This window comes from Macaca thibetana, chromosome 2 (genome assembly GCF_024542745.1).
Source record: "Macaca thibetana thibetana isolate TM-01 chromosome 2, ASM2454274v1, whole genome shotgun sequence".
NCBI classification, from domain to species: Eukaryota; Metazoa; Chordata; class Mammalia; order Primates; family Cercopithecidae; genus Macaca; species Macaca thibetana.
The window spans coordinates 144,647,970-144,663,811 of record NC_065579.1 but is presented as its reverse complement, the minus strand read 5'-3'; the positions used below and the strand labels follow the sequence as shown (position 1 = coordinate 144,663,811).

General features: G+C 43.2%; 1 protein-coding gene across 9 annotated transcripts in view; it reads right to left on the bottom strand.

Moving 5' to 3' along the window:
* Nucleotides 1-1,633: 1,633 nt before the first annotated feature.
* Nucleotides 1,634-15,842, bottom strand: part of NR2C2 (nuclear receptor subfamily 2 group C member 2) — a 102,099-nt gene continuing 87,890 nt past the window's right edge. For all 9 annotated transcript variants that reach the window (XM_050781673.1, XM_050781676.1, XM_050781669.1 and 6 more), the window contains 3 exons: nt 12,791-12,928; nt 11,703-11,808; nt 1,634-8,072 (listed from right to left, as the gene is read on the bottom strand). In XM_050781673.1, coding sequence (XP_050637630.1) covers nt 7,898-8,072; nt 11,703-11,808; nt 12,791-12,928 — 419 coding nt within the window. In that variant the 3' untranslated portion in view covers nt 1,634-7,897. The remainder of the gene's footprint in view (nt 8,073-11,702; nt 11,809-12,790; nt 12,929-15,842) is intronic.

Genomic DNA, 15,842 nt, shown 5'->3' with positions numbered 1-15,842 from the left:
GCCACCTGGTGAAATGATGTCATACTACAATGTGTTTCATTAACTGTTGGAGATTATCACATTAAATTGAGCAGATTTGGGTCTTTTACATTTGATGCTCAAGTTTGATTCTGTACCAGACCTGTGTTCGGGGTGATGGCTTGTCAGGGGTGGGAGGGGAAGGTGGGCAGAGACTGATGTATAATGGACAGGTGTTCCTTGAGTGACCACAGACTTACAAAGGGAGTGTTTAATTGCAATCTCTGCCATCAGCATTTTGGCTGGGTGGAAAAAGCTCTCCTCCACTCAGAGCCCTCCCATGTCTGCTGGTTTCAGTTCCCCACCCAACTGACTGAAGTCTTGACCTTGCCACTAGCTGCCGGGGCATTCTACTTGGCTGCAAGGGCTCTTTAGAAAGCACCTAGTTCCTTTTGGCTTTCATCTGCAGTTTAGGTCTCCATAGCTAGTGACACAGAAAGCCTTATGAGAGTATTCCTTTCCTCTAGGGCCCAAAGAGGCTACTCACCAGCAGGAATGTCCTGAACCAAAGGAGTGGTGACCCTTCTCTAGACAGAATAAATGTCTGGTCCCTAATGGGACAGAAAACTAGGGTTTGAGTTCAGGCTTGACACAGGAGTGATGGGCAGTAAGGTGGACAGCCCAGACCCAGAAGGGACATGTGTGGAGACAGCAGCATTCCTGTGGTGCAGTTACTGCTTGTGTGGCCAGCTTCACAGGCAGCAGATAATTTGTGGAAGTAACATTATTTTCTTTTTTTGTCCCCTGTAGGCTACTTGATCCTGGATAGTTTCTCTTTAAACCTTTGTCTTTCCCTATTTTGTTTAGTAGTGATGAAAGATGGGTTTAAAATATACAGAAATGGGAGAAAATTAGAGAAAATATGAAGATTTTATAATTTATACATGTTCTTAATTTTATTTGCACAAGCAGTGTTCACAGCCTTATTTTTCTGAAGTGACCACTTTTATTCTCTTTGAGGCACTACCTGGCAGCACCATCTAAACCTGTATCTGCTGTGGTCCCAGTTACTCAGGAGGCTGAGGCAGGAGGATCGCCTGAGTCCAGGAGGTTGAGGCTGCAGTAAGCCATGACTGTACCACTGCACTCCAGCCTGGGTGACAGAGTGAGGCCCTATCTGGCTGCCAGTGAGTTCTGTTGTGCATCAGACTTTGGACCTCAGAATTTTCACCTGGAACATGAGAGGTCAGATGACATAATGAGTATGTTCTAACTTTTGAAACTTCTGGAGCTTATTTTTACTCTTGATAGCACGTATCCTTAAAGAACAAGCTTGTCAGTTTAAGGCCTGTCTGTAATGGCATCTGGTGGTCCAGCAGCCTAACGGTGCTCTGCTCCAGAAACATCTGTGTGGCTTCCCTACCCCTACACCAAGGAGCTGCCCTGCTGGGTGGATGTAAAGACTGTTCTGCCAGGGTTTCCCACTAAAGGTATTAACAAGTCACGTGGACCACAGAGGGCCCAATCCCCCTTGGCCGCTAAGGCTAAGGTTGGAGCCGGAGAGCTGTAGGGACCGGACCACCAGGATGCTTCATCTCCACAAAGGAGAGTGCCGCGCTGTCTGGGGGCCAGGCGTCACTACTATCATGAAGAAAAATGAGGAGCAGGATGCATGTTAGTCTTTAATTCACTTTTAATAGTATAAACCTCATTTAGGTAGTAGTATTAAGCCACAACAATAATGCCACATTGAAATAGCATTTAATAAAATGCATAAAGCTAATTCATGCACTGCAATACTCTATATACAAACACAACAATGCAAATTCTTCTTCAAGACTGAAGACATTGATTAGATATAAAATTCAGTTTAAAAAGAACATGCTATTTTTTAAATGCCATCACATAAACAAAGTGATTTCACAGGGAGAAGAAAGCTGTATAAAGCTACAGCTTTCAACAGGTTTTTTAAACCTGGCATTAAAATGTAATGGCAAAACCAATATTTTCTATATTGTGAAGGGCAAAGGTTACAGAAACGGTCCCAAGAAAATCTAACACCCAAATTTTCCTTTGATAGATAAGATGCCTTTAAAAGGGCTGAAATGCAGTTGCATTCTAACAGAGAAGTCCAAACTACAGGTAAAAACTACGGCTTGTACTGTGAAAAATGTGCAGCTTTTCAGTTATAAAACTAGTTGAACACTGGTTTATAAGACAATCCGTAGAACAGAGAGACTGTAGAAAAATATTCCAGCACTTGAGTTGTGTGTGGCAGCAGCATTTGAGTCCATGAATGCTATGGTCGTTAAAATAACTGATTATACTTTCCTAAAGAAAAGCCATTTTTTAATGCAAAGTCTACTACTTCCAAATGTTATTCCAAACATTAAATTTTAACAGTCTATCAATCAATAAATGTTGAACATTTTTTTCTATTTTGCATGTATAAATATCAAGACGCCAAAATTATTTATAGCTGGGCATTAAAAAATCTGACATTTTTCTCCCCCCAAAGATACTTTTCTTAAGCTCACACTTTGTTTTTAGACTGCTGTTAAGATAAATAGCCCCAAAGGAAACTTTTTATTTTAATTCATTTAGAGACTGTCAAGTTTCCAATTGCATTTTAACTAGAAAGCCACTTTCAATAGCGTGATTGTCACGACAGGCTGTAACAGGGAAAGGTCGCACAATCTTGTGGGATGAGGCCAGTGAAATAGAAGCTTTCTCTACATCAAAAACAGGGAAGCTGAAAGCTAAATGACCCACCATCTCACAAAAGGCACTGAGTACTATGGTCTCATAAAGTGTTTTTAAAACATTTTGATAACTTATTTTAAAAAGAAAAAGAGTAACCTGTGGATTATGTGAGTTTTTGCAGTGATCCAGTGATTCTTTCCAGCAGGCCCCTGCTTCCCAGTTCTATGAGCAACTACTGCTGGGCCAGGCCCTGGCTCTCGAGGGCTGAGTTTCAGTTTAAGGCCAGATTAAGGGGGAAAATTCATCCAAATAGACCTGGACAAGGAAAATTTGGTATCTGTAGCTTTTAAGGGCACATACATCCATAATAAAATGCAATTCTTATCTGAAAATTTAAAATCATAATTTATAGAAACGAGTTAAAGTCTGTGGATTTCATTCACATGCTTACTGTTAAGAGAAGTAACTTGCTATTTGTAGCTTATATGCCGCAAAAGTTAGCCATCAACATCCATGCTTAGTTTTAAAGAATAATACTTGGTAGGTTGTTTACTTTTAACTGGGGATAGAGAGATGGAAATTACTATTTGTTCAGTCACAGGACAGTGCCCCAAATCTTGCTGACTGAGCACAGAGCAAGCCTGGGAAATTATTACCATCTTTGGGAGTCAGGCCTCACTGACACAGACCGTTCTGAATCTCTGACCGTGACGCCTGTCTCTGGGCTACTCAACAGAGCGGAATAGCTGGGAAGGCTGACGGCTCAACCCAACTGCCAAGTCCCTTCCAGGTAGTGCCATGAACAGGTGCACGAAAAGGTTAAAAATTCCCACGTAGTTTTGGATATTAAGATAAACTGTCTTCCAGCTTCCTGGCTCTTGTCTGAACCTGGAGAATACAGGGAAATGTCACCCTGTCAGAACCTCTTCTGCCTGGAATTCTTCCTTTTGCAGAGTGGAGATTCTGACTTCATGGCCCTTCCCAGGCAGGCTCACCCAAAGGAAAATGGAGTGAAGAAAATCACCAGCAAATCTTCCCTGCTGAGGGACCTTGCAACACCCACATTAGTTTACATTAGCAACTTTATCAAAAACTCTCTTTAGAACATAAGGAAAGTCTGGATACATGTCTGTATACATAATATACATCTATGTACACATACACACACTATATACACTGTACATAGAGAGAGGATATAAACACATGTACATTCATTGAGTCTTACAGCCTAAAAACCTGTACACGCACGACGCTGCTGAAGGGACCCAGGGCCGGACATGCGAAGTGCACGCTGGTGGGAGGCACACAATGAGAAGGTCCAAACCCTGCGTACAAAAGACCCAAACCAACCCTGTCTTGATGAGAGGCTGGCTTTAAAAATTTACATCAAAGTTAAGACATTTTCAAAGAGCCACATAACCGAGAGAATGGAAGCTGGATAAAGGAAGCACGTGGGGGTGTCTGCTCTGCTGGCTCAGGCATTCCCAGGGCCTAGTGGGCACTGCCCTCCCTGGGAGAAAAGTGGCTATCAGATGATGAGACTTTCCATGACCTGGACTAAGAGAAGAGTTAAAATGTTACCAATGACCCCATTGCACGTAAAGTCATTTACACTAGAAAGTGGGCAACAAACTTCTGGACTCCAATGAGATCAGGTTCCAGAACATGGATGTACAGACATGGCATGAACTACTGATTGTGGCCAGGGGCTGGAAGCCCTGCAGAGGGCGGGCTGTGAGCAAGAGTGCTCTGCAGGAAATATCCTCAAAGGACTATAAAAGTAAAAGCACTAGAAATAGCTAGAGTCCTTAGAACTTTTTGTTCCTTGCCGTAACTATCCCCCAAACAAGACAGCTAAATACGTGTGTAGCGTGGATATTGCCTTGAGATTAGGGAACCAAACGCATCCACTGTTACCACCATGGCTGGTGTCCTAACTGCCTCAGAAGAGTCCACATTCAATACTGACAATGACAAGCTAAAAATCAGTCCCTCTTGAGGGCAATTACACATCTTAGAAGTGACTATACCTGAAATTAAATATAAAGCCCAGAACAGCAAAAGAACCTCAAACCACAGCCTTATGGCAAGGATTAGACAATAAATAATGTAACCCTTCAGGACACACATAGAAATGTCAAATTAGGAGAGTATGGTAGGTAACATACTTCCTTAAAAACACCTTCCAGGAGTAACTTGAAAAGTATTACTTGCTCAACTAATTTGGTCTTTCAAAAAATCTCTTCCTGTCCTGTTTTACACTAATGTGTAATGATCTCCACCATTTTCAACATCTATCTGTCTTAACCCAACATTATATGAGATACTTCTGGAAAAGAGTCCACTTAACTAAGAGGTGACAGCATGTGTCTGTCCCACCTCTCTGAGCCAGCTACCTCTCCTCACTGAGGGAGGAGCGGCCAGGCCAGTAGAAGAGGGAGCATGACATGGCTCCGTGGAGTTCAGCAGCCAGAGGACAGGTCTCACTTCATGAAACCCAAAGTTTCACAAACTGCTAACAAGGGCTATAAGCCCTGTGAAAGCTGGAGCCCAAATATTTGGTTTGCATCTCTTTAAGTAATTCTTGACTTTGGGCTGACTTTCCTTAACCAACCTGATGGGAGATGAAATGGACCTGCAGTCAAAGGCTTGAAATGAGTTCAAGCAACAAGAATTCAGGTTATGTGGACATGATCCTTAAAGAAAAGGCCACTTCAAAGTAAAGCCAAGAGGATCTCAGAAACCAACCAAGAGGTGTTCAAAGCCAAAACAGTCCCTGGAATCAGCCATCACCAGCAAAGGGACTGAAAGAGCAGGCCCAGGTTAGAATCAGCACCTTTCCAAGCAAAATCATGTTTTCTGCAAGGCTGTTTCACCAGAGCCCAACACTTCCTCATCCAACGTGAGTCTAAGAGGCCTACTGGCTGCCACTGAATGACCTGGGAATGAGAGGAGGGGCTGGTGGAGACCTTTTCACCAACACCAAGAACTGGGATCTGAAAGCTATTATGCTTGTATTCCCAGGGAACTGCAACATGGCCCTCATGGTCACTCTCAAGAATCAAAATGACGGAAGGCAGGCAACAATCTGTGTTAGAGGCACGGCTGAGCTTCAGAATGCCTGCTACTAAAATCCTTCACAAACAAGAAATGAAACAAACCTGCCCTAATTCCATTGTCTCAGCTGGTTTTTTGTCTTAATTTTGAAACTGAAAACATCAGGGTTAGAAAAGTAAAAAATTACTTTAAGCTGGCAAAATTAAATCCTTCCCATCATTTTATAATGGCCACCCCCACTACTCCCCAAAATTTGTTGCCACGGCAAGAATTATAAAATGATATAATTAAATCCAAATAAGAATTTAGAAGTTGGAGACACTGTTCTCACTTACCCTACTAACAATGACTTGCATAAAGTGCTGCTAACCCTTCAGGATCAAGCATCCTGTTCTGCCTTGAGCCTGCGGCAGCTTCCATTCTGTCCAGTGTAGCTCCACAGGGGCATCTGTAGCTGGCTAGACTGCACCCCTGTGGAGCACATGTGTGGCACCAGCCTCAGCCAGATCAGAGCCCCTGTGAGGCAGGGGAGTGTCCAGGGATCTTTTTGGATATCATCTGATTAACAAATCAAGAGGGGCAAATTTAACCCAACAGGGTGTATTTTCTTAATCTGGACTATTTAAAAAGAAAAGACAAGGCAATTGACCTGGTCTTCCACATGCCACTTTTCTCAAACAGGAAAAGCTTGCTATACATTCACATCCATGGGAATTTATGGGTGTTTGCAGTTAGACATAACTGCCTTTTAAGCACGTATTCTGTTCTTGCTATAAACTCTGGTTGCTATAATTTATGAGGAGAAAGACTATCACCGTGGAAATTAAGGGTTGTTTTTAAGGAGCAAGCAGTCTGCATTTAAAATGCTCCAGGGTAGTCGGCAGGCACACACCTGGGGGAACCAAAGTGCACAGAGTGCTGGGAACATTAACAGACTTGCCAGCAGAGATGCCAAGTCTACACACATTTTTAAAATCTCTGGTATTTAAGGTCAACAGGAAGAAACTGTCCTGAAACCTTCCATCCAGCTTTACCAGGCCCTGACCACTCTGGCCAGCCCCACAGTTCTGATGGAGCTGCAGAAACACAAGTCCTTTTCAAGGGGGCATTTGGAGTGGAAAGCCCTGGGAAGGTAACCCTCACACTCCAAGGCCACACTCTCCATCTGGACAAACACGCAAGCACCCCCAATTGTATTGGAAGTACTGTCAAGGGCTCAAAATGCCCACCTTGCGCTTTTTGGTCACAAGGCTCCATCTGCCATGAGCAGTGGATGTGACTTGGGGATGTTTTCACTTGCTGGAGGAATTGTACATCTCATTTGGCAGTTAATGTCTGACTAGTTGCAATCCAATTCAGATAACCAGTCATCAGAGGAGAACCCCAGGTTCTAGAGGAGTCTGCAGATGCCCATCAGAGACCAGGACCAAGTAGTCAGGGAACCTGACAAGTGTCTGCTCTATGGCTAGAAGCTTCTGGACTGGGTCACCACCGAATGTGCTACCACACTCCCACTTACTGCATGATGCAAATGAGCCACGTTTCCATTCACAGAATTCAGCTCAACTCCACAACATGTGCACACAATTAGGAATGATGCCTTCTTTTCTTAAACATAAATGATTGTCTCCTGTACCCTAGTGAGTTTTCACAGAAACCATTAGCATTTCGGCAAAAGACATATACAGTTTTCCATTTGCCCTGCCCACAGGCAAGATGTTGCTAACATTACACATTGATAAGTGCTTAGAAAGTGCTAATATTATTACCCTGGTAATTAGTATCTATAATTCCAAGGACATTTTTTATATATATATACACACATACTATTCTCTTAGGTTCTTTCAGTTTTCTTTAATACTAGTCTCTGACGTTATAAAACCTTTTTTTTTTTTTGTTTTTTGCCCTTTGAGAATTTCTAAATACAAATTGAGTTAAAAGATTGCTCCAAAATCTGCTGCTTCATCAAAAGGCATTAAAACATTTCTTATGTCAGGAAAGGATCCTACTAGTCTTTTCATTGCCATTGTCTGGGATTAACAGATAAGAAGAAACCAGACAGGAAACGGCTAACATATGGAAATATTTGCACATACCAAAATACCACTACTTTTCTTTTCTTTGTATGTGAACGGTCCCGGTAGGATTCTGTTGCTCCTTGGCAGATGTGTGGTGTGTACTATAGACTGGCTCCGGTGATCTGGCCATTATACTCTGCTGTCTCCATCTTGAGGATGTAGGGGATTATGCTGTCTATCGAAACATTGCCAATGAGGCCAGTAAAAAAAAGTTCTTCTGTTATGTTGGAGCTCATCAGCCTGAGTGCCGGCAGGCGAACGAGGATCCGGGCCAATCTGTAAAAGGGAGCGTCATTAGAAAAGGAGACTGTTTGATGCCCTTCAACCACAGCTCAGCACAGGCTCCTGGGGCCCTGTCTGTATTGCACAGAATCAAACCAAATGGATCCACCATCCACCCACCTCTTTTTTCTGATTTCAACAGTTCCTCTAATAGAAATTTATCATGAGAAAAAAACCAAACGAGTACAAAATGTATGTACAGATATGTTCCCTTCACTCTTGTTTATTCCTTAACCACTCTTGGGGGTTAATTCTCCTCACCCCCATCGAAAAGAGAAAACCTGGAAATTCATCAACAGAGGACAGGTTAAAATAAACTAGGAGTCTTCATATGATGAACTGCTAAAGACTCATTTAAAAAACGATAATACAAATCTGTATTTACTGATCAGGAAAGACATCCATGACATGTTGCTCAATAAAAATTTAAAGGAGATTATAAAACAGCAAGTATAGATGTGTACATAAAGTACTGGGAAAATGTTCACCACAATGCTAACAGTTGGGCTCTAGGTATTGGGATTTGAAGTGATTTTTTTCTTATTTTTTGTACTGCCCTAATTTTCAGTGTCCCTTTAGCATTATAAATAAAGCAGTAAAATAGCTTTCATTTTGAAGAAACTTGGGGTGGAGGGTGCACCACGACACTGCCCTGGAGGGCCACTGAACACTGTGTATCTCAAGTGTCCCATGTGACCAGGCCATTTCCCAGCCAGGACTGCATCCCAGGCGAACAAGTGAAGCATGTGCCAGGATGCTACTGCAGAGTCATGTGTGACAGCCCAAACTGGAAACACCCTACCGTTTCCTTAGCAGGGAAATAGGAACCACAGAAAATGAAGAAGAGTATGTATTGTTATTGTATATTACATGAAAAAAGGTTACAAAACCTTTGGTATTTTATGATCCCAATTATAATACATAAAAAATTTCTGGAAGTGAATACGCAAAATGTTAATAGTAGGTATCTCTGGATAGTGCTTTTTTTGTTTGTTTTTGTTTTTTATTTTGAGACAGCGTCTTGCTCTGTCATCCAGGCTGCAGTGGAGTGACGTGATCACAGTTCACTGCAACCTCAACCTCCCAGGCTCAAGTCATCCTCCCACCTCAGACTCCTGAGTAGCTGGGACTACAGGTGCACACTACTACATTTGGCTAATTTTTCATTTTTTTCTCGTAGAGATGGGGTCTCACTATGTAGCCCAGGGTGGTTTCAAAGTCCTGGGCTCAAACAATCTTGCTGCCTCAGCCTCCCAAAGTGTGGAAATTATAGGTGTGAGTCACCATGCCCTGCATGCTTTTTTAAAAAAAGTTTTTTAATAGTGCTTTTTAAAAAGTTTTCTTTTCCCTTTCTAGAACATTCTAAGTTTTTCTACAGTGAATACTACTTATTTTTAAAATGGGAAAATGTATTCATACTACGCAGGTAGCATTCCAGCATCAGCATCCATTCACTCAGCCACAATGAGTCACTGTGCTCCAATCTTGCAGGGCACACAAAGGTGTAAGAGACCTGCCATTTCAGCTGGGCCTTAGGGGCTGGCTAAGATTTCTATCAGCAGAGATACAAAGAATGGGGAGGGATGGGAGGTATTTCAGGAGGAATAATCAATATGAGAAAAGGCACAAGGATGGGGAAGAGTCAAAAATGGATATTCCAGATAGTAAATACCAAGATAAAGAAAAAAATGAATATGCAAATAGGATGTAAAACACTCTAGGGCCTTTTCTTTGAGAACTCTCTGAGTGAATTTCTGAGCCCTATAAGAAAGCCTCCCTTATCATTTTGGGCTCCAAGTAACCTGTCATCACCCTAACCAACCCTGGGTCCCTGACTGGACAGGAGTGACTCATGTTTTCAGACACATTATATCTACTTTCCAAGGCAACAGAATTGCTGATATTAAAGTGATTCTAGAGTGTGCTGTGGCTCTGTCAGCAGCCCCAGAGGGCCATTTCCAGCCATCTTTTGGCCATGGGAACTGTGGGTGAGCAGGCCTGTGGCCTCCTAGTGGGTGCACACTTGGCTAGATGTATAAATTCTGGGTGTGGGTGCATTCCCTGACAGTCCCATTCTCTATGTATTGAGGCTGAAGTTATTCTAGATTCATGATGAAGTCTTCGATGATTCCAGTAGAAAATGGATCTTGCTTTTGTAAAAGCCACATCTGGGCAATAGAAGTATGCCAAAAGGAGAAGCAGGCTCTTGTCTACCAGCAGGACCAGTCAGCCATAAGATACCCCCAGTCACACCAGAGAAATGGCTGGGACTGTCCTGGTTTTAGCGCTGAAAGACTAAGAGCTGGTTACTCTGCTGGGGGGCAAAATCATTTCTTTTGAGAAGCACTGGGCCAGAAGGGGTAGCCCCCAGGGGCATCTCTGTTCCATGGGGCTCCTGGAGACTGAGGTCTGTGCAGAGGACACACGTCTGGGGAAGGTGGGCCCGTGTGTCTTCCCAGGCTGTCAATTTTGTTCCAGTGTTTATTTTAGGGGGACATGGTGGGGAGGGAAATAGGAAATACTTTACTTGAAAGGGTCTCAGAAATTCATGTAGCTTCTGGTGGGTCAGAAGTTGTCATAGGAAAGCACTCTTCCATCTTTGGCTGGAAAGCCTGCCAGTGCATTCTGACCTTTGGCAGATCTGAACAATTTTCCTGCCTAAAACGGCATGAGAAAGGCTTTTTTTTTTTTTTTTTTTTTTTTTTTTTTTTTGAGACGGAGTCTCACTCTGTCGCTCAGGCTGGAGTGCAGTGGCATGATCTCAGTTCACTGCAACCTCTGCCCACCCCGCCAGGTTCAAGCGATTCTCCTGCCTCAGCCTCCCCAGTAGCTGGGATTACAGGCGCCTGCCACGGTGCCCGGCTAATTTTTTTTTTTGTATTTTTAGTAGAGATGGGGTTTCACCATCTTGGCCAGGCTGGTCTTGAACTCCTGACCTCGTGATCCACCCGCCTTGGCCTCCCAAAGTGCTGGGATTACAGGCGTGAGCCATCACACCTGGCCCTAATTTTTATACATATATTTTTGCTGCACATTAATTACAAATACTACCACTAATTTTCACCCAAATAAACTTTTTTCCATCAGTTTATCTGAGGGCAAAATGACTTTATGTAACTCATCCACTCCTTTATGGGGTCAGATTTGATTTCTGTCAACAAGAACTTTTCTGTCAAGTACTCTAGCACTGCCTCTTCAATGGATGCTGACCAGAGAAGCAGATCTGTCAAACTATTCTAGACAAGGGAATCTCCATGAGAACTCAAGCCTCATGTACAGTGTTAGCCCTAGAACAGGCCACGTAGCATCTGCTCCAACTCCTCCAATTAAAGAGTAGCAATCTGAGGCCTCGCTCACAGTCACACAGCAACACTGGAATCAGCCACAGTCTTGGCCCTCCTGCTGGCACCGTCTACACTCTACACCACCTCTAGCATTCAAGAATTATCTCTAGCTCTTGGGAGCTAGGAAAAAACAAAGAAAACTCAAGAATTAGAGTGTGATCCACTGGAGGCTCTATCAGGCTGCTAAAAATGGAAAGGTTAACATCATTTATATTAGAAACTACAAACCCAGCCACATTCCTTGTGGCCCCAAGCAAGAGTGCATGCCTGAATGCCTCACCGGTAGGTGTCTTCCGAGTAGGTTTTCTGAACATAGTCCTGCAACTCCATCTGTGCCTTTTCTTGGAATTTTTCAATCTGGCTTGTGCTGGTCAAACCTGGATGATCTGAAAACAGAAAAGTTACCCCCCTCCAATTCCCTTTGTATTTGAAACGTCTCATTTGCAGACTTCTTAGTATTTTTAGTCAAACGTCTGCAAACTTCTTAAGTATAACAAATTGAACTCAAAGACTGATCTAATTTGGGTATTATTAGAACGCTGGCTTTTCCTCTGTTTTCTGCCCAGGCCTAAAGTTCCTGGGAGGGGGCTGGAGACCCTGAGTGGATGCCAGTCTGAGCAGCCCCACATGGATGGTTCTGGACATCTGGCTTCCTACTACCTTAGAAAATACAGTTTTAAAAACTATCGCATAAAATTAGAAATTGTCGTTTACTTTCTAAATATTTAATTATATAATTTGTCCCAATTTTACTAGCTATTTTGTTATTTGTGAGTGGAGGGCTGGGAAAGAAGAAAAAAAGGTGAAGCTGTGTCCAACCCCTACTGTGAGGTGAACGATGAGCCTAAGTAACTTTTCTAGAGGCCTTGAGAGGAGTGAGGCTGCCTCTTCATCTCCTGTGAACATACCTTTTAGCATGCTCTGCAGCAGCTGCTGCTACTGCTATACACAGTCTGTGGGCAAACAGGTGGAGCTTCAATGTGTACTGGATTATATGTGCTAACAAAGCTTTGAAACTGGCAAAGGGCCAAAATAAAATAAATAAATAAATATAAAGAAAGGACATCGGGTGGTAGCACACTTTTGTTTTATATGGTGTAATCTTGTTTGGCCAATGGTTTCATTAGGACACAGATTAAATCTATTCAGTGTGTGACATCAGGCACTGCAGCATATTTCTTTGGGGCTATAAAGGCAAGAATTTAAAAACGTTTATGTATTTATCTAGCAAAACACCTATCGTAAGAACACTAGGTCACATATAATCTGCAGGCCTCTTTCTACACCACTGATGGCAACATGTTCATGTTCAGAAACATCAGTAGATACAGGTGGAAAAGGGTCATGCGTCCCCACCGCATATCTTACCGGGGCTAAAGAGAACTATAGCTTTAAGGTATGCATACTCATAGCCATCTATATCCAGCTTCGCCATGCTGTTACAGAACTCCTGCAGCTTCCAGATGTGCTCCATGACTTGCTTTATCCGGTCACCAGAAAGTTTATCTAGAAACCAATATCACAGATCCTCTGAGAAAGGCTGGTAAGAACAATAAAACCAGCTTATCTGAGGGACCACAGATGGAAAGAAATGGGACCATTTCACTTTTTAATGAAAAAGCAGTAATCTCAAGATGAACAAGAGCTTCATTTTCCAGCTGCAGGTGAAGTGACAAGACGTACCCAAATTCTGCTCCAATATGGGTTCTGCCTCAATAACGAACTCCTAGACCAGTGATTCTCCCTAGCCCTGCTGCCAGGCAGCTGGCCTGTAGGTGTACATTGTGAATTCCTTTTATTCTGTACCTGAATAATAATTTCTTTATTCTGAAGACTCACAGCTTACATACTTGGTTAGGTTTTTTAAGTCTCTGCAGGCACCTGAACATTAAATGCTGGTAATTTTTAGTTATCAAAACAATTTTTTTTTGAGTTGGGTGTCTTACTATGTTGCCCAGGCTGAACTTGAACTCATGAGCTCAAGTGATCCTCCCACCTCAGCATCCTGAGTAGCTGGGACTACAGGTGTGCATCACCATGCCTGGCTTCAGAACAATTTTATATATTTCATTTAATCCTCATGACAATACTGGCAGTATTAGTATTATTATTCTCAGTTAAAAAATAAAACTGGCTAGTTGTGGTGGCTCATGCCTCTAGTCCCAATGTTTCAGGAGGCCAAGGCAGGAGGACTGCTTGAGGCCAGGAGTTTGAGACCAGGTTAGGCAACATCATGAGAGTCTGTCTCTACAAAACAACAACAACAACAACAACAAAACACCAACACCAAAAAACAAAGAAAACTAAAGCTCATTTGTGAACAAATCTTACTTCAATAAAATGTTGTAAGGGTTTTTTGTTTTAAGTCTCACTCTGTCCCAGGCTAGAGTGCAGTGGCACAATCTTGGCTCACTGCAGCCTCCGCCTCCCAGGTTCAAGCGATTTTCCTACCTCAGCCTCCCAAGTAGCTGGGATTACAGGCACTCACCACCACATGTCCGGCTGATTTTTGTATTTTTAGTAGAGACAGGGTTTCACCATGTTGGCTAGGCTGGTCTTGAACTCCTGACCTCAAGTGATCCACCTGCCTCAGCCTCCCAAAGTTCTTGGATTACAGGTGTAAGCCACCATACCCAGCCTGTTATAGGGTTTTTAAAACTTCACCCTTACGTAAGTATTCCAAGGAAATAACTAGAAAAACAAATGTATGACTAGGTCACTCACATTCCTAGATATCAGATACCCGGAATGCCCAATTAAAAGTGAAGTTCCAAGCCTAGGCAGCATGGCGAAACCTCATCTCTATAAAAAAAATATAAAAATTAGCTGAGTGTGATGGCACATGCCTGTAGTCCCAGCTACTTGGGAGGCTGAGGCAGGAGGATCACTTGAGCCCAGGGGTTCAAGGCTGTAGTGAGCTATGATTGCCACTGCATTCCAGCCTGGCAACACAGAGACTCTATATCAAAAAACGAACAAACAAAAAACAACAATACTTTCCACTTCAGCTACAAGTGTAGATTTTCAGTGTTACTTTGAATTCTGGGCATGACAGCGGTCTTCAGAGTGTCGCAGACATGCTACACATGGAGAGACTACAATGGCTACCTCCTATTCCTGACACTGCTGGTGTTTTGAACACCAAATACTAGATAGTTGCTGCAGATCTCACTAGAAAAGTCATTTGTTCATTCTTAAGGAGCAGCCTGGGTGAGGTACATATGTTCTGTACTAGGGGGGCAGCATGATGCAGGTCTGTGCCCTAGTTTTTTGTTTTTTTTTGTTTTTTGAAACAGTCTCGCTCTGTCACCCAGGCTGGAGTGCAGTGGCGTTATCTCAGCTCACTGCAACCTCTGCCTCCTGGGTTCAAGCGATTCTCATACCTCAGCCTCCTGAGTAGCTGGAATTACAGGCATGCGCCACCATGCCTGGCTCATTTTTTTTTTTTTTTAGAGACAGAGTTTCACTCTGTTGCCCAGGCTGCAGTGCAGTGGCACGATCTTGGCTCACTGTAACCTCCGCCTCCCAGGTTCAAACAGTTCTCCTGCCTCAGCCTCCCGAGTAGCTGGGATTACAGATGCCCACCATCACGCCTGGCTAATTTTTTGTATCTTTAGTAGAGACAGGGTTTTGCCATGTTGCCCAGGCTGGTTTCAAACTCCCGAGCTCAGACAATCCACCTGCCTCAGCCTCCCAAAGTGCTGGGATTACAGGCATCAGCCACCGCACCCGGCCTTTTTTATTTTGTATTTTTAGTAGACAAGGGGTTTCACCATGTTGGCCAAGGCCAAGCTGGACTGTCCTGACCTCCGGCGATCCCGTCTTGGCCTCCCAAAGTGCTGGGATTACAGGTGTGAGCCACTGCACCTAGCCTGTGCCCTAGTTTTTGTATTTACTGTTTCATTTGGGGCAAGCCAGGGACCTTATCAGGGCCTCAGTTCCTCCATATGAAAAAATGAGGTAATAGTCCCTACTTTATAGGGTTGTGAGGATCTGTGAACTATTAGACATGAGAAAAGTAACTTGTGAATGTCAATGAAGATGAAAATATCAGCTGTGATTATTCTGCAAACATTACTAAATGCCTAGCAAGAAGCTGACCTTTTCCATTTTTTTCTTCGTATTAATCGTATGAAGAGGACAGTTGGGCAGAAATTTACATATTCTAACTGATAAGCGTCCTGTAACATTCATTCATTCATTAAGATGAGATCTTGCTCTATTACCCAGGCTGGAGTACATGGAATGATCACAGCTCACTGCAGCCTCAAACTCTGGGCTCAAGCAATCCTCCTGCCTCAGCCTCCTGAGTATCTGGGACTATAGGCAGATGCCACCAGGCCTGGCTAATTTTTTGTACTTTTTGTAAAGACAAGGTCTCGTTATGTTGCCCAGACTGGTCTCAAACTCCTGGGCTCAA